The sequence below is a fragment of the Notolepis coatsorum genome, assembly GCF_963971535.1.
Source record: "Notolepis coatsorum genome assembly, chromosome: 18".
NCBI lineage: Eukaryota > Metazoa > Chordata > Actinopteri > Aulopiformes > Paralepididae > Notolepis > Notolepis coatsorum.
The window spans coordinates 87,399,045-87,422,837 of record NC_140182.1 but is presented as its reverse complement, the minus strand read 5'-3'; the positions used below and the strand labels follow the sequence as shown (position 1 = coordinate 87,422,837).

Below are 23,793 nucleotides of genomic sequence, written 5' to 3'. Positions count from 1 at the left end.
AAAGTGTTAAATCATTATGTGACCTATTGAGGCAGATGGCTCCACCTAGGGATATGTGTACAGTGTGTGTGTATGTGTGTGTGTGTGTTTATATTGTGCAATCCATCAGACTGATCATCTGTAATATATGTAATATAATAATTATATTACGTAATAATACAGATTATCCCATAGAGATGGTCCTATTAAATTGCTAAATTGGCGAATATGTTATTTCCCTCGTTTGCCTTCAACAAATCTCACATTTGATCCTGTAATATTCATGTTTTCTGTGTGATATCAGGTATATGTTGTGATGGACAGTATATTGTATGTCGTGTCTGTTCCTAGACGGAGTATGCACGGTTTGAGAATGGGCGCTACGTCTTCAGGATCCACCGGTCCCCGCTGTGTGAATACATGATCAACTTCATCCACAAACTCAAACACCTGCCAGAAAAGTACATGATGAACAGTGTACTGGAGAACTTCACTATCCTACAGGTATGCACGGGAACACCAGGGGGTGGAAAAGGAAAGAAAACAAGTATTTCTATTTTAAGACGCTTTGTATTTTCCCTCCACTGCAACCCGTAACTTTCACGTCTTGTCAAGTCTGCCGACTATAAGAGGAGGTCATCAGCATAACACACAATCTTCAGCAACAGCAATGAACAGTGGTTTTTGATCGTTGATGTGATCATCAGAGACAGGCTGCAAGTGGTGGGCGTTGTCTTCATTTGTGTGTTGGCTGGGTGTCGACATAATATGTTACCGATATCAGAGCACATGACCTTGGTGGCTCTCCGGTTGGCTAATCGCTGCAGTGAACCTTTTGGAGCGGATGTTTTTGCAATGGACTTACAGGGTTTTCCTCGCTGCTGCCACTCTTTTCCTCATCACTGTATTCAATTGGCAACAAATGGAATCTCATCTCTTTGTTTGACGTCAGTTGCTGTTGGTGACAGTTTGGCGTTATTGGAACACCAACGACTTTCACGTAAATGTTTCCTTTTTAATTTTTTTAATTTAAGAACATTCAAGATAACAAATATGTATTAAAAAAAGTTTATATATTTACTGAAGTCGAATTTTGAATGGAAGATTTTTTACCAAAGCGTCACAAAAAACGACCTCACAATAATTAGTTACAACTTACAAATGTACTCATTTCAGATTTTATTTATTTCACAGATTTGTACTGTTCATGTTTTTCTATCAAATATAGTGTGGCTGAAGAAACCAAGTGCTATTTTGATGTTTTCAATTCAAAGTACATTATTGAAGGCAACCCGCTCTCCTGAAGTGTCCGAAAACAAAACCGTTTCTTTTTCTTAAACAAAAGCCGTCCCTGCTATGTAGCTATACCGGGATCCATTTTGGTTTGTTCGAGAATTCATGAATTGTTATTTTGTTGCTTTCAAACATGTCCAGACGGCTCGTTCTGCTGCACTTGTGGTTCTTTCTAAGTAACCCGGCATGCTCACCAGAAGAGGCTCAGGGGGAAGAGAGGAGGAAACAGTGTAATAGAATGTATCACCATAGTAACAGAGTGGTCCTCAACACCAGGGTTCAAAGACACTGGTGTCCCTTTCCACTGGCGGCTGCATTCCTACTGGCCAGGGGACAATGACCATATTCAACCCACACTGACCACTACATGGCAGCATGTCATTAGGCCTCTCAATGGGCTGATTTAGCTCATATTAACCATGTGCTTCGTGCACACACACACAACGCGCGCACGCACACAAACACAGATACATACGGACACCACACAGATTCAGACACTCATGCACACAGACCTTGAGAGGTTGAACACAATGTGTCAATGATACACTTCACGCAACAAGTGCTCTATTCAGTCATATGGGGACCAATTGAGCACAATGAAATGATGAAGGTTACATGCTTGTTTTATGCTTGTTACAATGCTACGCTACTCTTACAAGATTATCTTACACACTGTGCTGGGTTTCCTGTTAGAAGTTAGCTTTATATGCAGAATAAGAGGAGAAACATTGGGGCCTAAACCAAGATATTGTTTTCAGATTATAGCCTACTATATTTTAGTAGACTGTACGATATCTACAAAGTCCATATCAGTGGGGTGCAGCACATTTAGACAAGACACAACATTTGAAGGGTCATATAATTATTAGATACTGTGAAATGAGACATAGTGGCAGGAGATATAGCAAAATATTAATTATAAATAGCTGCTAGTCAATGAGCCAATGTTATTACCGGTACTTGATAAATAGATATACACATTCATTCATTCACCCCAAGAGGAAAGCTGTGGAGGAGGAGGGGGCATTATGTTCATGGGCCGATGTTATTAGATTGAAATTAAGTCAATGTAATATATTTTAAAGTTGATTTTCTTAATATTTCAACAAAACCTCAGTGTGCTTTCTCACAGCGGTTGAGAACCACCCGTCTGTGTCCTAACGCTCTCTTTTCCGCTCCCGTCTGCAGGTGGTAACCAACAGGGACACACTGGAGACCCTGCTGTGTATAGCCTATGTCTTCGAGGTGTCCACCAGCGAGCACGGGGCACAGCACCACATCTACCGGCTAGTCAAAGACTGAACCAGGCCTGTGGCTGGCGGAACCTACCACTAGGAGCACCTCAGCGAGCAACAACAACATTTAAAGAAAAAAGAAAAAAAAGAAACGATGGGACAATAGTTCCTCTGTAAGCTGAAAGCAACCGTACACAAGTCATTGGCAGGACCTAGGGAAGCACTGGCTGAGGCCAGCTTGCCCGGGAACACTACCGTTGAGGAAGAGGAAGAGGTGGATTTGGAACAGTGAGAGTTGAAACAAGCTTTGTGTGAATAAGAAGCAAAAGAAGAAAAATAAAAAGGACTATGGTGTAATATGGCCTCTGTACCCAAGGAGCCAAATTTAGCCGACAAGATGTTGCATGAAAAAAAGTTGTTGTTGTTTTTTTCATCTCATTTTAATAGTGCTTGTTTTGATTAGTTTCCCTTTTACACACACATGCATGTGCAGGGGACGGTGTTTGCTAAGTGGACTTGTGAGGAGGTCAGCTGCCCGAGGGCGCCACCTAGTGATTTTAAATATGAATAACAGTGAAAAGAAGAAAAAAAAGAAAGAAAGAAAAAAGGAAAGGAGACTGAAAAATCCTCTCTGCACATTCATAAAGTATCAGTGTTTTCGGTGCCAATCGTTTTGTGTTATTTGAACAACATAATTATGTACAGTGCCACATTACTCCTCTGAAGAAAGTTATGAAAATAAGAGGCTAAATTGATTATTAAAAAGAACTGTTGTATTCACCTCTGTGCATATTTTAATGTTAAGTGTTTATTGTACTGTGGTGTAATGTTTTTTTTTTGTTTGTTTGTTTTTGAAAATGAAAATGTCTTGCTACAAGAAAAGGCACATAACACTGCTAACTTGAACCAGATTTCGATCTGTAAACTGATTACAGATTGATGTAACTGTAACTTGCAGTCTTGCACACTTGTACGTCAGATGGAAATACAAGTGCTTCTTTACATAAGTCTGTTACTGGATTTTGCTTTCTGTGAATTGCGTTGAGTCATTGTAAGACACGTGGTCGCATTACTGTACACATCAACCCGACAAGCTTTAATTTGGTTTTGTTTTAATGGTCAAAGACCTGCTGTAGAATGCAAGCGAGCGTCGCCATCTGGCGGTCTTGCAATGTCATCGCATCGTCCTTTCCGCCGTTAGTTTAAAAATCGAGCAGTCTATGGAAGGTCTAGTGAAAATCCAGGATTGGGCTGATGAACCCTTTGAAGTGTATTCAAGTGATTTGAGTTCAGCAATAAACATGCAAGTTATATTACGAGTCTCTTGGCAGTCAGTAACGTAAACAGCCCTGTGTGGTTCTTATGCGTTTTTGACGTTAAGTGCTCACTTTTATTTTTATGTACGTGAAATCTAACTGGGACACAACAAGCCAGACACTTTTCTTGGTATAGGTCCACGATGGCTGCTTTTATGAGTCGATATTCACATCACTCCTCTGTTCATGTAGCCTGGACACTGTAGGCTACTGCATACACTGTCTAGCCTAAATTGGGTGCCATTCAGCTTTTCCCAGAGATGGAATCTGAGAATGGAGAGCTGCGATCTTGTAAGTGGCTGAGAGAGAGAGAGAGAGAGAGAGAGAGAGAGAGAGAGAGAGAGAGAGAGAGAGAGAGAGAGTGAAATGAAAATGAATGAAAACTTTATTAACAGATTGCAGAATGGGTACAGTACAGTACAGCTCAATACATACAATTGTTAAGGGGATGCAGACCAGAGAAAGACTTTCGTCTTGTTTACATCAGGGTCCCCCATTTTCAATTCATCGTTCGTAACATATATGACATACAGATAGACAGTACTGCTACATCTATACATATATGACATACCAGATTTGCAAATACAGTAGGCCTACTGTTTGTGATACGAAAATAGTCCAGAAAAAAAAAAGACATTTGACGTAGAAAGCCATACAGGTGGTCGGTGGAACCAATGAAAGCGAGGGCCCAAAAGGCTCATTCTAATCATCTCCTTTAGAGGAATCCATGCAGCTCGCTGCAATTATGGTAATCCACTCTCAGATTTCTGCTCTAAAACAGGACGTTGTTTTTGTACGGGTATTTATATTCAAGCTGACTATAGTGATGTGATTCTCCAAACTGAATGAACAAAAAATATACAAATACACTTGTTTGTCGCTTAAAAAGGGAAATATACTTAATTTAATCATTATTGAACAGTCCTATATATTTTGTGAACATGAACAATAACGCCAGAACGACGATCGACATATAAAACCGGGAGCTGATCTCTACAGAGATGCTAAAGCTGACTGTAAGAGCACCCACGATTAAATTAAAATAAGGTTCTGGTTCATATAACTGAATACACTATAGAATGGGCCACAGCTGGTATACTGACATACTGTGGGTCCACAATCCACATGCAGTCTCCCGTTATGTGTGTGTCCATGAAGCAGCTCCAGCTTTACCACAGGTTTGAGTTGAATGTGTTATTGTTGTTGTTGTTGTTGTTGTTGTTGTTGTTGTAGGCTACACTTGTGTTTTGCCCTCCTCTGCCCAGTGACGGTTAATTTATTAAACCCATGCAGGTGTATTGGCTTGAGTCATTTTCGTAGCCTTTATATGACAGGGAATAATCCTCAGGGAGGATATGGGGTAATTTGCTGTTGAAATAACAAACTATTATGTGACACTTACTTTAGGGGGTTAGCCTACAAATAAAGAATAAATAGGATGAGAAGTAATTCATTATCTGTAATGTTATTATCTGTAATGTTACCAAACGTCATCTCAAGTCTGTTGGGCAGCCGGGCAGCCGTAATAGTGCAGGTGTATTGTAGGCTATCGAACCCTTCTTCAGTGAACTATTTGGTGCGGCGTGGACACTCACTACGCATTACATTACGCACAGCCATGTCATTGTCTCCACCTCCTCCAGTCCAGGTGCGTAGCTGTGTGACACACCTGGGGGAGAGAGAGCGGTACCAGCAGAACCAGACCCCACTTGATGTCATGCCTGCTATGCTTCTCAGATACATCCGACATGTCCATTCTGTCTTTAACTTGTCATTTATTAACATGGTGTGATTTACATTACGCGCAATGAATGTTCCATGGGGCTTGCTAACGATTTTGAGTTTGGCGTGCCACACTGAGTCGAGGTGTTCACCGACTTCTTACTATAAGAACTGTTGGATTCGCCGTTTCCCTGGGATTTTCATCGATGTTGAGGAATCTCAGAGGAGAGGCGCGCAGCTTCTGAGGTGTTATCAAGAGGAGACGGCTCTGAAATGTAGCCGGACGTGTTGCCTTACAAGAAATTGTGAGTTGCTTTTCTTCTTTTCATTCATCAACTAGCCTATTATAATTTGAGAAAGAAAACAGGCCTACAAGTCAGTACGGCCGGTGTATGGCATTCTTTTCATTTAACTTATCCCAGGAGTTGGCTATAATGCGGGCGCGGATGCCAAAGCCTACACAGGTGCGTCCCGCACTGACCGTCTCTTTTCTCTGCATTTATAGTTTCCTGTAATCTGGCAATATTCCACTATGACGCCATTCAAGAAAACGTGAACTGTTTCCACCTCCACTGCCCTACACTGGAGAGCTGCATTCTCAGCCACAGGGGAAACGTTATTCTTTACAATATCACCAAGGGTGAGTCTCCAGTGAATAATGATAATGATAATAATGCCTCATGAACCCTTTATGTCAGTCCCTCATGTTTCTATTGCTGTGATTTGTCATGTCATTGAGTGTAACCAGTCTGCTTTAGTTGTATTATATTGCCTCATATAAGATTATAACAAATGGAACTAAGTCATGCATGGTTTTATGTCTTAGGTGTGGACCCAGATTTGTTGGTGTTTGGGAAGTACTTCACGTCCAATGTGCGTGTGTTACCTCACCTCTTCACTAGAGTCAACGCCTCAGAGCCCCTGGCTTCAGACAAGCGCCAGTTCAACCGCCCACCCCTTCCCCCTGCCTTGCCTCTGACTTCAGCACCCACTGCGAAACCCCCTGCCACAGCAAGAGCCCTCACCACCAGCACCACATCGCAGAGCACTGGTCAGCCTACAACGCTTCCTACAACTACGACCGTTTTGTCAAGCTTTCTAACAGCACCTTTGGTCCTGGGGACGGCCCATGCGGCCGCCACCATCACACCACCAACCCCCACCTCTACTCCACCACCAACCAGCACCACCACCTCTACCCCACTACCAACCAGCACCACCACCTCTACCCCACTACCAACCCCCACCTCTACCCCACCACCAACTCCAACCACCACCTCTACCCCACTACTAACACCCACCTCTACTCCACCACCAACCAGCACCACATCCTCTACCCCACTACCAACCCCCACCTCTACCCCACTACCAACCCCCACCTCTACCCCACTACCAACCCCCACCTCTACCCCACTACTAACACCCACCACCACCTCAACCCCCACCACCACCTCTACCCCACTACCAACCCCCACCACCACCTCTACCCCACTACCAACCCCCACCACCACCTCTACCCCACTACCAACCCCCACCACCACCTCTACCCCACTACTAACCCCCACCTCTACCCCACTACCAACCCCCACCACCACCTCTACCCCACTACTAACCCCCACCACCACCTCTACCCCACTACCAACCCCCACCACCACCTCTACCCCACTACCAACCCCCACCTCTACCCCACTACCAACCCCCACCACCACCTCTACCCCACTACTAACCCCCACCACCACCTCTACCCCACTACCAACCCCCACCACCACCTCTACCCCACTACCAACCCCCACCACCACCTCTACCCCACTACCAACCCCCACCACCACCTCTACCCCACTACCAACCCCCACCTCTACCCCACTACCAACCCCCACCACCACCTCTACCCCACTACTAACCCCCACCACCACCTCTACCCCACTACCAACCCCCACCACCACCTCTACCCCACTACCAACCACCACCTCTACCCCACTACCAACCATCACCTCTACCCCACTACCAACCACCACCATGCCTCTTCCCCCATACACAACCTCCTCCCGCTCCCCCTACACTGCCCACACCACTCCCGCTTTTTCCGCCACAAAGGAGCCTACGGCAACCGCACAGTCCGTCACCCCCACCCCTACCCAACATCTCACCCCCACCCCTACCCAACATCTCACCTCCACCATCTCTCAGGTAGCCACCAGCAGCTCGCCTCATTCCACCAGCTCTCTAACCTCCAAGGCCCTTATGGCCAACATGGAGATTAGCAAGCAGCACCCCAATGACACTAAGGGCTATCTGGGGAGGAACCACACTGCAGGGAGTGAGGTAGGTCTGGGCAGCAGCGGAGAGGACACCCTGGGGGCACTGGGATCCGGCTGGCATGTGGCTGCTCACACCGTGCTGGTGGCCGTGGTAACCTGTGTCACGGTGCTGCTGAGCTGCTGCTGCTCCATCCTGGTGGTGGTGAGCTGGAGGGGTCGGAGGAAGAGGAAGGGACGCTACAGGACCACCTGGAGGGGGAAGGGGGGCTCCATGCGCCTGATAAAGTACGTCATTGTCAGAGAAAGTTGTTGAAATGGGGACACAGGGTCAGCGTCCTTTGGCCCAAAGACATTCATTTACTAGAATGTGTCTAACAAACAATCCAGGACAAGGATAACTTTAGAGATATGGCTGTTTGAATTTGAAATTCCATAATGAAATTGCTACTTCTTTATCTTAATTGAATAGTGATTGAAATGTACTTGCTGTAAAACTATATGTTTGACGAAAATACAGCCAAGCTAGAGCTGGATAGTTAAACTTCCTATGGATTAGGACAAAAACGCAGTTGAACAAAAACATACAGAAATTCTGGTGCGTGCCAAAACCATAAAGTCCCAAGATTTCGAGAGGACTGCGGTTTCACTTGTGAGGTAATGACTTTTGATCCGTTTGGGCCGGGGTAATTTGCCTCAGGGAAAGACGATATGCTGTCCATTTGGCAGACCTACATTTTGATGCACTCCAATGAGTTCAAACTGATGTTGATGCCAAACCTCATGGACTCTGCCCAGTGTCCAGCCTGCTCCTAAGTGCACTGATGGGGGCTTCCAAGCAAGAAATGCTAAGAGTAACAAACCCAGGGTTGTTCGGACTTCTGCAGAAAAACACTGTGCTTTGTGGGGATGGTGGCGGTAATGTCTTGGGTTTTTAGTCTTGTGGCCAGCAGCATTATGTTCTGCCCCCGTCCAGAACATCTCCGCAGGGCGTTGGGTTACCTCCCGACCTAGAACTGCATGGACCACAGACCAAAGCCGTTTTAAAGAAGGTTTGGTGCTTTTCAACTGCCTGTCACTGAATGCATCCGCTTTGTCCAAATGGTGACAAGAGTAAGATGGAAGTGGATGGTTGGAATGGACCTCACGTTATATTAAAGTATATAAATAATAATAAAAAGGCTTGTTTATTATACAAAAGAACATCACAAAACCTCCAAACTAAGAAAAGACTTTTATTGGCAAGTGAATATCATTTTCACATAAGTCATTCATTAAACAATGATATTAAACATTTGCATGACGGTAGAAGTCTACTTTTTGTAAATAAATACTACATACAGTATAATACCACAAGTCATGTGATATCCTGATGTACATCAGAACAAATATTTATACAGTAAGGTGTTGTTTGGGTTACGGGTTACGTGGTGTCCATTGTCCAAACATCAGACCTTTATGACGGGTCTAATGCTCTGTGTGAATGTGTACATGAAGATAGACGGTTTAAATTTGACAACATAAACATTCTAAACTGACCCAAGTTTATTTCCTGTTGTGCGTTTGCTAATATCAATAGCCGACAGGTATCCAAGCTGTGTTACAAGTTGAATAGTTTCTTGACAGCATCTCTGTACTGTAGTGTGGTGCTCTCGCTGTCACCCTCATTCTTCAGTCTGGTGACCGAGTCCTTATACTCCTGGACCTCCGCTCTTCCCAGTAGCTCCTCTCTCACTGCCTCCCCTTCCCCAGAGACCTTCATGCGCACAAGCAAATTCAAGATATTCTTTTGGGATGGGCTGTCCTCCCAGCTGTATTCTTCCATATCTGCCACAGTTTTCTCGGCCTCCCAGGGTTCTGTTTTCTGTATATATAAAAAAAAAAAAAAAAGAATTAAACAGGAAAACATTAACTAGATTACTTTACTCAAACGCTGTGGAAGATTGATCCGTCTGGTGGTCCTCAGCGATAACGATGGAAGTTTAAGAACATGCTGAGAAAAGGCATCCCCTAGGCCCTAGGGATACCCAATTGGCCCTATTGAATTTAGAATTGGGTATGGTAAGAGGTCAGTTCTGGGGTTCCCTGGTCTCCCCTCACATTTCCTTTGATGCTCCTCTCACACAGATAATGTTTCTCTATGTGGTACTCTCCTCCACAGCCCGTCTAGCTGTCATCGCATTCCCTGGAGAACAAAAGGTCCATTGTCCGGCAGCTTAAAGCAGGGGGCCATAGAGCCCCAGGTGTTTTTTGAAAGTTAATGACCATCATTACCACTATACATATCTGCTCCATAAGATCCAGATTGAATAAGGTCCAAGACCTACTGTTTGGTGAGGGCAGAGGATTATGGCTGGGACTTGCGGCTAGGAGTTTCTTTTTCAATGATTGTGGCCTACTAAAATCAAAAGGATAGTTTTAGTAAAGTCACTGCCCATCTGTAACAACTGGTTCTGTACAGCAAGTTAACATCTGCACATTACCCTAATATATGAATGTTTAACTTTAAATGAGGTTTAGGATGTATTTAATACTGCATAAGCACTACCATTTCCTTGAGGAATAAGTAAATAATGAAGTGTTAACAGTTGTGACACCATGTCTGTCATTCCATCCATCTACAAAGAGTTCAGCCCACAGAATGAAAATTTAATGATGACAGACTTGCTTAGAGCCCAATGACCACCTGTTCTCACTATTGAAGAGTGTATGAATTGTGTTTATCACCAGATATTTACACTTATAGATCACACATTATACTCCTTTCAACAAGTTAATATAAATCTCGGAGGTCCCCAAAACATGCCTTTGAAGTTTATTGCTGAAAATACCACTCGGATTATGCATTCTAGCTTCCTCCATACGCCTCCTTTTCAGTCCTGTTCTCGACAGGCTGTTTCTGTGTTTGTAATGAGCGAGCCACCTTGATTGTACAAATAATATGATAATTATCATATATATATAGCGATGCTGTACAATCAAAGGCAATTCTGATCAAAATGTCAAACTAGGCATTGCAGATCAAATATGAATTAAGATAAGTGTTTCCCCTAGGATGGAGTTGTAGCAAGGAAGGTGAAGACATTTTATTTTTGTCTGCACTTAAGTTCACAGTGCTGGGAGGTTTCCGTCTGTCGGACTCTGCACCAGGCTTTTGAGACCCAAGTACATATTTGTGCACAGTAATGAGCAGGAGAAATGTCTTGTCTAAGTATTCAATTCTTCCAATGATTCACAACTGTCCCTTTTTCCAGAATTAACTTGCATCACAACACTCGTATTATCAAACAGTGTTCATTAGGGATGTCCGATATTATCGGCCGACCGATATTATCGGCCGATATCGGCAGTAAAATGTGATATCGGAAAATATCGGTATTGGTAAAAAAATAAAAAAAAACAATAACAATTTTTTTTTTTTTTTTTTAAACATTTATTTAACCTTTATTTACCCAGGCAAGCAAGTAAGAACCAATTCTTATTTTATTTATTGTCAAAAGTATGCATGTTGGTTTAAAATGTTCATTTTAACTTTTTTAATGATCATATTTTGCACAGATAATGCTTACATTTAGAAAGCCTTTTGAATGCATCCAGTGAAATTATTAGTTACCTGAAATTATTCCGTTTTTTGGGGGGGAAACCCTGCATATATCGGTATCGGTTGATATCGGTATCGGAAATTGGAGTTGGACAATATCGGAATATCGGTATCGGTAAAAAAGCCAATATCGAGCATCCCTAGTGTTCATTAATTTACTTGATTTTTCATTGATAGAATAACTTCTATTTATGACATTTCTTCCAAATAATATCAGGGTATCTGCAGGTTTCAACAAGTTAAATGTAAGACGCGAAGACCTTTTTAATACCACTACAGCAAAAAACAACGTCTTGAATACAAAAACATTGAATATACTTTCATCTCCTGATTTTTTTGGTGCCCCCAAAAATGTGTATACAGTACCTGTGCAAATGAAATGCAAGACCTTTTAATACCTTAAATTGAGAATGATAAATTAAGACTGAGGGAATCTGTAGCAGTCTTTGAAATGGACAGTTTTCCCAAGACACAACCTATAGAATACTCTCGCGCATACTAAGGCACGCCTCCAGGAAGAGGAGATAAACAAATCTGTGCATGTGGAATACTATGGGAATAATTTAGTAGCCTATACCTTTACCAAAGTGAAAACATCAAGATGGATCTTCCAAATGTTGTTTGTTTCACAGATATGTTTCCTTGCGTATTCCTGAATCCATCTACCTTCCATCTAACACCTAAATTATTTGTTGCGTTATAATCGGTGTGCCGACATTATCAGGTGCTTGTGTTGTTATAATCGTTGTGCTGATATGATCAGGTAAGCACAGAGTTTCTTGTTTATATGCTTTACTGTGTGAAATAGACCTGTCTCAAACCCTGCCCTCTTTTCTTGATCCTCCAATCACAACTGTCGCTTACCTCGGACAAACCAAGTTTGTCCGAGGTAAGCGACAGTTGTGATTGGAGGATCAAGAAAAGGGGCAGGGTTTGAGACAGGTCCATTACCTGGATATGCACAAAATACAAGATAAGAGAGATAAGACGGAGCATTATAATAATAATATAATAATAAAATAATATACGTTGCTGAAGGAACTTTGCTTGTAAAGCAAAAGGACACAATAGCATTTCAAATGAGTTTATCAAAGCGAGTCATGTTTACAAGGCCGTTTACTAGGCGGGGAAAGTGGCTTTAATTTCAGCAGAGGCGTATTGCCGCTGCTAGATGCATATAGAGGAAAACACTCCAGGACTGCATGTCCTATTTATTGCTTAAAATATTGCCAGAAAGTTACATATTTAGTTAACCGTGGAAAAAGAGAAAGTTTACAAGCAAGCTGCCATGTTTTTCTTGCTTGAAAAAAAAAAAAAATGGAGATGCACAAGTCAAGGACCACAAATCGATTGCCGCTGTGTCGCTGCAATTCCGAATGGCTTGTTTCAATAGGAAGGGTTCATCGTCGCAGCTTAAATGTATTGCAGAAACTGCACTACATACATACATACATACATTTGACATTTTATCAGTGTTACTGCTCATTGTGTAAAAAAAAACTATGCAAAACACAGGAAAAGGCCATTCTTACAATAGGGGCCCGTTAAATTAAGGGTAATGTTGAGCATGGCGTGACATAAGTGCCTCTAGCGGTAGCCTCCTCTGTGTTTAGCGGCAGCGACGCAACCGGCGCGAACGCTGCCCCTGGAGTAGCACACAGTGGAATTAGCAGGCAGAGTCTGTCTCCCTGAGTGGCTGAGATAAAAATCACCTCAGCGGTCACCAACAATCGGCCTCTTTGTGGGCTAGCATTACTACCCGAGCACCACTCCACTCTCACAGCTTCCACAAGTCTGCTGGTCAGCACTGTGCCTTCCATTGTGCATCCAAAAGGGAAGTGGACGCTTCTCGGCTCAAGACGCAATTCCCGAAAAAAGGGAAATTTGTCTCGTGGCTAAACTGTAACCAAAATAGCCACTAAAGATAGACAATGGGTGAGTAATTTACGGTAGTTGCCATGTGGCTGTACTTTCAACATGATTAGCACCTGCGCTGGAGACCCAGTGGAGGATTTCTCAGGTGTGGTATGGTCAGCTTAATCTAAATGAGTATCAGGGTCAACATCTGATAGGGGGGTATGTCGTTTCCCCCCCCCGGCTGAGGGGAAATGTCAGAAGCTGCCGTTTGCCGTACCTTTGCCCCCTGAAGCCTCCCTAATGGGCTTAGTCTCTCACCCCAAGAAAGAGCTCAATGGACCCATCTCAAAGCCTGCCTTCTTTGGAGGATCGAGAAAAGAGGGCAGGGTTTGAGATAGGTAAATTCCCCACTAGAAGGTGCTGTAGAATGTTGTTTGCTCTTATATAAATGTCACCAAGGAAGAGGGAATTAAAATAACTTCCATAGGAGCTGGGAGTAAAAAAAAATATTCAAAAAAAGTAAAAGAATAATGGGAGATTAACATGTACTGTAGACTTGTGGCTCTAACCTTTTGGACATTTCACAGCTAAATTCAAGGCACCCCCACATTTATTTTATTGCTGGAAAAAACTGTCTCAGGAGGTAGAGCGGTCGTCTGGTAATCTGAAGGTTCCCAGTTCGATTCCGGCTCATCCCAGCAGTGTGTCGAAGTGTCCTTGAGCAAGACACTTAACCCCTAACTGATGAGCATGTTGGCACCTTGCATGGTTGCCTCCATCGTCTGTGTGAGTGTGTGTGAATGTGTGAGTGAATGGGTGAATGTGAGGCATAAGTTGTGAAGCGATTTGGATAAAAGCGCTATATAAATGCAGTCCATTTACCAAAACAATAATACAAAGCCTTATGTGATCATAAATAACGGCCGGCCAAACCCGGATGAGATATTACCACATGTTTGTGTCTGTAAGAGACCTTGAGAGGTAAACAAACAGATTATTTTCTATTCTAAAGAAATTCACTTTGGTGAAATTCTGACCAACAGCTCACTAAAGCTTATTTTATGAATTGTAATAGTTTTGTTTGACACTTTAAACATTAAGCCAAATCTCAAAGCACACCTGAGGTCACTCCGGCATACGGATGGCATTCCGTATGCCTCACCAGTCACACAGAGTACTGCTAGTGTATTCCACAGTACTTTTTCCGCCTCACACTTAGGGAACATACATACGAGTGGAATTTTCCTTTCTCATGTTTCTCAATGGGCCAGACGGGACCTTGATAAATAAAAATAAAAAATGTAAACTACTGTAACAATGTTGCATCACTTCTACAGTGCTACTGCATGCGTCTTTAACAGGAACTACTAGCAGTAGTATTATTATTATTAGCAGTACATTTAGTCATTTAGCCGACGCTTTTATCCAAAGCTACTTACAAGTTCTGTACGACAAGTCAGCAGGAAGGGTACAACTCTTACAGCTGAGTAATACACTATTTGACTTTTCAGAGGTTTGCTGAAACACTGTGCAGGGGGTACCGTAGAAACATTCTTAAAAGGGCGGGGGGGGGGGGGGGTGGCGGCTGGGTGGCGCAGCGGTCTAAGCGCTCGTCACCAACGCGTGGGACACCGGTATCGAATCCGGCTGTCAGCGTTGCCTCCGGATTGGGCCAGCCGTCATACTGACTCAATTGGCAGAGTCAGCGGGAGGGGAGTCGATGGGTGGTAATCTGGTCGTTGTAAACAGCGACTCCTACAGGTCGGTCAGGGCGCCTGCACAGAAAGGACAGGAGATGTCGAGGGCAGTGTGAGCCTCCCACAAGTTACACCTCGCCGATGAGAGTCCACGCTGGCAGGTGAAAAGAAGTGGCTGGCTGACTCCGCATGTATCGGAGGGGACATGCGATAGATTCTTCAACCCTCCCTACGACCGACCAGTGGGGGGCACATGCGAGCAACGATCAAGACAGGGGAGGGGGGAATTGGCACGACTAAATTGAAAAGAAAAAAGAAAAGTGGATCAAAAAAATCATTTTGCTCTTATGTCATGCTCCGGTTGAGATTCCTTTCCACACCTCAGGGTGGAATACGGTCAATGGATGATCGTTATGCATAAGGTGCGTCACCAAAACAAGGCAACATAATACGCATCGGGATCCATCTGGGTAGTACGGACCATGTTGGGACCAGCACCACTCGAATACCCAACCCTATTGTTTGGTGTCAAAGGTCATCATCCGCTCTGTGTTTAACCATGTTGGGAGGGTGGCGACCAGGCATCACTCTGTGTGGGTCTTGAGATCCACCGCCCTACTGGGGGGGGGAGGGGGGCATGAGATCTCATCTTCCATCTGATCACAAACAACCTCTTCAAATGGTAAACAGACTAAAAAGAAAGTGACACTGGGCGGCTGGCACGGGACGGTGCCAGAAGACAAATACACTCTCGCTGAATGGATTGGAAGTGGAAAGACAGATAAACAAAAGACAGAGACTAGGTGATGGGAGATGGAAGAGAGTGAACTGACCCATGGAAAAGGCACAGGTGTCTCAGCGAACCCTAGCTAAGGTTGGCCAGAGGAAGTAAGGCGGGGGGGGGGGGGGGGGGTTCATCTGTTAATGGCAAAGCCCTGAAATATTCATAGCTTGGTTGAAAGGCATCAGGAAAGACCCGCTAAACAAAGGCCTTTTGTGTATCCAAAACCTTGACCACGACAGCTGACCAAACCGTATCAGGTATCAACCGACAGTCCGGCCTGCGGTGTCCTGGACAGTGATGGAACGGCCTGCCCACCCATCCGTCTAGCCGCTATACTGAGTGGCAAGTGAGGTAGTCGACAGTATCCGTTTCTTTGGCACCGACAGACCATAAATTAATCACCAATTAACGGTGACTATGACTATGACCTCAATGCATTTGAAAAAGGTTTGGCTGAGGTCATAGCAGTCCACAGCGCCGGAGAGTATTGCATGTCTCTTTTTAAAACAGAGAGGAGGAGAAGTGATAAGCTGAACTTACCCAAGACTCGTGGTAGAGGACAGTAAGGAGGTACATGGCGTAGTCATAATTCTGCCGTCTCAGAGGGCAGCTGGTAGAGGGGGGGGGGGGGGGGGGGGGGGGTGTGTGTTAAGATTTGTTATATGGCAAATATGAGTGAAGAAATACATTTGCATGATTTTGTTCATAATCTAATATATCTTAAAGGTTTAATGAACACAGCCACAATTCCGTGCCTCGTGGGAACATTTGAGGATGGGAAAATAAGGACAAACACACTAGGGCTGTCACCCCCCCCCCCCCCAGAATCGATCGAACTTGACAAAATGTTACTGATCGAATTGTAATGATGTGATGAGATTAATATTCAGGCGCCTTGCTCTTGCTGCATGTCTGCTTCTCTCCACCCCCCCCCCCCCCCCCCCCCCCCCGCTGCTTGATTGACTGCCGAGCGCAGCAGAGCTGTGACCTGCGGACGGGGGCTGCGTGGGCGAGGGCGGTGTTCATTACAACTCAATGAAATGATGCAGATGAACAAACAGAGATAAGGATTGCAATAGAGATTGCTATTTTTTCATCTACATAATTTCATTGCCAACACAAGGATTCAGTGTCCTCTGATGACATCACTGGTGGCCATATTTAAATTGATTTACGCTCATTAACTGTCAAACTAAATTAATATGTGCAAAACAGTGAGATTATGTGCAACATACTGTAAATCTGCATTGTTCATCTGTGAAGTGCCTTTTTACAGACGGGTCTGTGTGTGGATTTGTGTTGGTGTAAATTTTGACAGAAACATTTTCACATTTACTGCAATTGAATATCCAAATTGCCAGCCTCCTTGATTCACTAATAATCAGTATTAGCCCTGAAAAACCCATATTGGTCGAACCTCAACACACTCTCTCCCTTCAGTGTTTACCTATCAGTTTTGATGGTGATGACATCGGTCTCTTTGCAGCGTCTATCCCCGACCAATTTCCGCATCTTCTTCCTGGCGTGATCATCCATGTTCAAACTGGAGACCTTTACCTGGAACAATAATGAATGACACAATATTATAGTCAACGACAAAAGGCTAATATCTGGGAGGGGAAAGTGGAGGAGGAATTATCTTCCCTCTCCCTACGCAACTACCATTGAACTGCCCTTGAACAGCAACACTGTGGATGTACTGGGTGCTTCTCAGGTGTGACTGCACAGTATGCGTGTAGCCATCATCACTGCCCTGCAGCTTCTCACTCAGACCATCGCTGTACATAAGAATGTGCTCTTAGTGTCGTCTTCAATCGAGATGTAGTGAAAATTACACATATGAACTCAGATGTCTTACAAAATGACATCAGAGTACCATTTGAAAATGCGATTTATTTTGGTTTTGTTTGATATCACTCTTTAGATTACCATGCAGTTAAATGTGCTGAACAATTGGATTATTTTGAATGTTTTCTGAGCACAACAGCATGATACGTCGTAGGATATGTCCATATATACAATTTAAAAAAGGCAACATTAATGTCTTCTATAGCGCCCGGCTGTATTTGTGAGCTTGCACAACCTGCACTGGCAAGAGACCGCTGTGGGTAGATAGTAATTGCTATAGAGTAGAGCCATGTGTCACTACATTCATACATAACACAATGTTGTATACATAACAATATGGGTCCGGCGTGAGGATGGAGGACTGGGCTCGGATGACGGTTGTGCTTAGTCCATTTCCGCTGCATCCAGACCCCTGCCTGGCTCTATGGGATTTACCCTGCAATCTATCTTTTATTCCGCCTAATCCACTAGGATTAATGACTAAATAATTCCTCACCGATGTAATCCAAAGGGAAAGTGTCAGTGGAGCAGATGGCCGGTGATTAATGGCAAAAATATCATTCTACCAAGGGGGGGAAATGACGGTTGGGCGTTCCGCTTCAAAACAGCCTCACATGTGATCGAGATCTATTGTAAACATGTAGCGTTAAGCTCGTCCTGGATGAAGTTATGGAAGCGGTTTTATTGACTGGAGACTATGAACGTTAGAGGAGTGTTATTGTATCCATCAACTGACAATGGAGATCTCTTTAGAAAAGGTCACACGGAGGGGGCGGAGCTAGAGGCGGCATGGGTTAAGACGGGTTTCAGATCAGCTCCCCAAAACACTCTTAAAAACACACTTCTACCCCCATAGTCTTTATTTTTGGTTTTTATTTGAGTTCATAGAGTATCTCAAGTCAAGTCAAGTCAAGTCAAGAGTTTTATTTGTCACGGCATACAAGTATACAATGAAATGCGGGTGGTCTTGCCCGCAACGATGTGCAATACAGTGGTACAACATATAATAGAATCCAATAAAAACATTGTGCAATAAACAGGTAACAGGTAACATGGTGTGACATCTCGGTATCTGTACATAGTTATTTACAGAGCATATAGGACATGCTAGGTAGCTTTGGTAGTGCAATACACTGTTACTGTTGTTATACTAATTTAAAGTGGCCTTTCCTTTTGGCCATAAGTGGGTGTGTGCGGCATGAGTGTGTGCCCGCTCATGTTAAAGTGTTAAAGTGGCTGCTAGTGTGTGAGCGTGCACAGCGTGCGTGTCGTGTGTGCTCATGTGTGCTTGTGTGTGGATAGTTCAGTGTTCTGTGGCACTCAATGTTCATAGTTCAAGGCTCTGATGGCCTGGGGGAAGAAGCTGAGCCTAAGCCTCTCTGTCCTAGTAGCTGGGGTTCGCAGGCGTCTGCCTGACCTCAGCAGCTTTTGGTTTGGATATGACAAGTAAGCGAGCCGTGGGTCGAGGCATGGTGACGCCAACGGCCATTGGGATCTCCTCGACTGGGCCCAAGATACTTGTTGGGCACAAACCTGTTAATATTCCTCAATGGGAGAGGAGGGGAGTTCATACTCTGGAAGATATATGATAAAAACGGTCTTCGGGCGTTTCAGGACCTAAAAGAGTTTTATGATCTACCCAGCGAATCATTCTTCCTCTACCTGCAACTAAGGTCTGTGCGCAGGGCTCACGGTGTGCCGTGGGCTCAGGCGTTGCACCCACACCCTTTTGTCAGGCTTATCGGTGAGAGGACAACCACAAGAGGGTTTGTCTCAGATTTGTATACACTTTTAATGAAATCCACATACAAAACATTTACATTAGATACAGTCTGGCAAGGGGACATCCCAGGGTTAGACCCTGAGTTTGACTGGGATGACGTTTGGACAAATGTTACATTAGCCTCCAGCAACCCTAATCACCAACACATTAATTTTAATTATATTCATAGGACGTACCTCACACATAGGAAGCGGTTTGCTATGGGACTGGTGACCGACTCTCTGTGCACTTTGTGCTCTCTTAGGGCCACTGGCACTTATATGCATAATATGTTCTGGGATTGCCCACCAGTAGGGATGGGTACCTTTCACATTTGAACCGATACCGGTACCTGTGAATCGATACCGGTACCCAACGGTACCTTTTTTCGGTACTTTAGTCTCAAGAAATTTAATTGACCTACCTCAGTCGTAAAAAAAAGAAATCCAAACTTCAAATAACTACAATTTCGACAGTTTTCGGCTTGTCATTGCTCCGACTGCTTTGTTGTTGAATCAAGTCAAATCCCAGGTAAGCATATATTGTGCGTGTGAATGTTGACATGAAAAAAAAAAAGTAAAAAAAAAATGTAAAAAAAATGTAAAAAAAAAAAAAAAAAAAAAAATATTTTTTGGTTTCTCACTTCATTCGATACTCGGTAGTACCGACGTGTTTCGGTTCGGTACCTCAAAAGTACCGAATTCGGTACCCATCCCTACCCACCAGTAGCCCATTTTTGGAAATCCATAACAACTAAACTCTCAAGTATTTGTAACATAACAATTCCACTCACGGCAGCAACACTACTTCTAAACGATATATCATCACCACGATATACCAGCATCCATACGACAAAAAATAATCATTCTGGCAGGCGTTACAGCAGCCAAAAAGCTGATAGCTATGAGATGGAGGAAGGGGATGTCTAATGACTTTTGTGGTGTTTTTATTTTTACTTTGTTTTACTCTTGGTAATTTGTATTTATTATTATTTAATTTTAGTTAAGTTTTGATATCCTAATAATAGTAATAATAGATTTTTTTGGACACGTGATCGCAAGAAGGTGCTGAATGAGCTCAGTTTTTTTAGTAAATTTTAGCATGGCATCAAGATGAAAAAAGAAAATTGAAAAAAAGAAATTATATTCTCATTTGGTTCATTACAATTTCCTCAAGCCTAGTAACAGAGACAATGTTTATGACACTGGGAATACATTCCCTGAGATCCATAGATGTCCCTAGATACCAAGAACATGCAAATGGACCTTGTAGAAGTGGAGCAATCTTCCATTTACTTATGTATTTTTAGGCGGATTTTCTGAATAGAGCTAGGTAGTAGCCCTAGGTAAGACATTAAAAAGGTGCTGTAAGTGTTTTTTTTTTTTTTTTAATTATTATTAGGGGTTAAGTAGCTCTACATTTCAACAGCCATCACTGAGTGTTGGTCAGTAACATGAGTCTCCCAGTCCCTCCGCTCTGCAGTAAATGGAACATAAATATTCTGGTATCTCGTTCTCACTTTATCCAATCAGGAGAGAGAACCCTAAATATTTGTTCTTATTTCAAGAAATCTTGCCAAGCCAGATTTGCTTACTGCACTGGCAGATTATTTGACTTGTTTCAAGCACATATTTGCTTAAAACTAGTTCTTATTCCTTACCATCTTTGCAGTGTGGAGTTCTCTCTCCTGATTGGATAAAGTGGGAAGGGATACCAGAACATTTATTTTCTGTTTACTGCAGAGTGGAGGGACTGGGAGACCCATGTTACTGACCAAACCTTTTATATCCCGTGATGGCTATCGGAATTTAGGGATATTATTCTAACATGTAGACCATAACATAACCTTTAACAAAAAAATACCACTTACAGCACCTTTAATCTAAAACATAGGAGACAACATAGAATCAAAAAGGGTAAGGCGGGGGACACTCACTTTGAGATGAACTACACGGGCGGCCGGGTTTCTGACCGATGTGCCAGCAGACAGGTAGTCAGCGCTCTCCACTTTGATGGGGAAGTGCTCATCGCACGTGTCATCTGTGGCCAGGGCTGAGGGCCACTCTGTACAGAACGCTGAGCAGACAGAACCCTTGTGAACTTTAAAGGACCATACAACCAGTCTAATAGACCTGTCTCAAACCCTGCCCCTTTTCTTGATCCTCCAATCACAACTGTCGCTTACCTCGGACAAACTTGGTTTGTCCGAGGTAAGCGACAGTTGTGATTGGAGGATCAAGAAAAGAGGGCAGGGTTTGAGACAGGTCCATTTTGACTACACGCCGTTACCGGAGATTGCCCCCATCTTTAACTAATTTGATGTCCGCAGGTGTATACGGTGTGTGCATGCTAGATCAGCTTACCTTACTAAACGCTGTTCACACTGACGTTGATGTTGAAAAGGGGTGGAAGATACTCCACAAGACTTGAAGGTTGTTTTGAAGGTTGCTAGGGATAATGTAACTCGGCCTTCTGAAAACCACTGACTTTAGCCAACACTCTACTACAAGGCCTGCACGTCATTCAGTTGGGTGCACACATTTGAATGCCTTGCAGTAGAGCAATACTATAATGTTAATGAATATAAACAACAGTGAAGGGTAAATTACCTATGCCTAGTGACTTTCAAGTTACATGGAGCACATTTCCAACCCTTTTCAACACCAATGGCCGTGTGAAAGGTAGGCCGAGATCTACCAACAGATACACTTTACACACCTATGCACATGAAATGTGTTAAAGACAGGAATACAATCTCTGGTAATGGCAATAAGTCAAAATTAGACAGGTATGGCTGGTCTGTGTGTTAAAAATGAGAAAGATCAATACAAATATTTTAAACATTTTCTTTTTTTTAAAGAAAGACTAGTATGGTCCAAGATATTTGTTTTGTATTAGTATAAGCTGCCATTATGTCCTACTGTTAGTTTTTTTTTGTATGTTGTCAATTGTGAGCAAATTTTGTTCCAAAGATGAATGATACAAAAATGTAATATTAAGTCAGATTTCACAAGAATATCTGAAATACTTGAGAATGTCAATTGAAAATTTGTCTCAGTTTGACATGGTATCATGCTTCTCATTACTATGCACTTAATCGATTAGGCTATTTCATTGATTTTTCTTCCATAATATTGCCCAGCCCTAGTAGACGGGTCAATATATGGTTGAACCTCAAAGAAATTGCAACAAAATGTTTTTCAATGGATTCTGGTACCATTGGTCATGGTAAATAATATACTAAAAGTCTACTCAAATCTAACCTAATCCAAAGCGCTCTCTGCTCTTCAGACATTCCACTTCCACGTGTCATACCTCCAGTGGTCTTCAACGACCTCATCAATGTTGTCTCAATGACGAGATCCGAGTCGAGGCTGTGTCATAGCAAGCAGGTGGGTAGAGGCATGACCACCGCACTGTCTGCACTAGGGGTGAGTGTGTCATAGCAAGCAGTAGTGTTTTGTCTGCCATAGCATATCTCTGTGCTCTCCCAAAATCGCTGGCTAACTAAAGCTTAATTTATACATTCTAAAGTTGCCAGTTGTCGTTAGAATGTTGGAAGTTTAAAGTTCAGCTGCACTCCAAAAAATCAATTCAGCATATATTTAATCAGATAGTGCCTCATTTGCATATTTAAACATAAAACAATTGTATTGATGTTAGCAATCAATTTGGGAAGTTTCATGGTGATATCCGTTAGTACGGTACATTTTTTTTACCCTATTCAACTGTAGTGAATAGTGTATTGGCGGCCGCCATCTTGAAAATTACCCCTTTCGCAAGGTTAGATTTGAGTAGACTTTTAGTATGTTACTTAGCATGACCAATGGTACCAGAATCCATTGAAAAACCTTTTGTTGCAATTTTTTTGAGGTTAGGTGTTTTTCCCCCCATAGATTGACCCGTCTATAGTATAAACATGTCATAAAAGCAATGGTTTACCAGACAATGAAATAAAAAATGGTTTACAGGTTACTCATCAATGGAGGTTCTCTAAGGAGGGGCTTACGTTTTAGAGCTTCACAGTGTTTCTTGATAGCTGCTGGCGTCAAATGCAAAAAGTTTGGAATCTGAAAGATATGAAAGGTACTTGATGAGATTAGATGCACCATCAAACCAGGCAAATTATAAACCGCTCATACACCAGATACATGGAAATTAAATCTGGACAGCTCCATCCCACCCAGTACATAACTCAATTCACATGACATAATTTTACAACGACCCCCTACAGAGACGCAGTCTCTAAAATTGTCATATAAAAAGGACAAAACAAAACAAAAACAATGGCTCAAAAAGCTTGCGTAGCTCCAGTTCTTGTGGTAATCTTTTAAGCCTCCCTCCAGTGGAGTAGGGGAATGAAATCAATATTGTTAGCAGGCTCCCCAAGGTTCCAGCTGTCGCAGGGCAAGGTAGAGGATCTGCAGGTGGCCCGGGGCCAGAT

At 43.1% G+C, this 23,793-nt stretch overlaps 2 protein-coding genes across 2 annotated transcripts in view; one reads left to right on the top strand and one right to left on the bottom strand.

Annotated features, from left to right (window-relative positions):
• The window catches only part of tead4 (TEA domain transcription factor 4), a gene marked incomplete at its 5' end in the record, with an annotated part of 31,081 nt that extends 27,301 nt beyond the window's left edge, over positions 1 to 3,780 (top strand). The window contains 2 exon segments of the mRNA XM_084335262.1: positions 331 to 483; positions 2,461 to 3,780. Coding sequence (XP_084191388.1) covers positions 331 to 483; positions 2,461 to 2,574 — 267 coding nt within the window.
• Positions 3,781 to 9,019: 5,239 nt separating this feature from the next.
• The window catches only part of mrps35 (mitochondrial ribosomal protein S35), a 41,347-nt gene continuing 26,573 nt past the window's right edge, over positions 9,020 to 23,793 (bottom strand). Inside the window, exons 4-8 of the mRNA XM_084335634.1 lie at positions 23,359 to 23,419; positions 21,286 to 21,425; positions 17,187 to 17,296; positions 16,280 to 16,349; positions 9,020 to 9,664 (exon numbers count right to left, since the gene is read on the bottom strand). Of these exons, the coding sequence (XP_084191760.1) occupies positions 9,401 to 9,664; positions 16,280 to 16,349; positions 17,187 to 17,296; positions 21,286 to 21,425; positions 23,359 to 23,419 (645 nt within the window). The 3' untranslated portion in view covers positions 9,020 to 9,400. The remainder of the gene's footprint in view (positions 9,665 to 16,279; positions 16,350 to 17,186; positions 17,297 to 21,285; positions 21,426 to 23,358; positions 23,420 to 23,793) is intronic.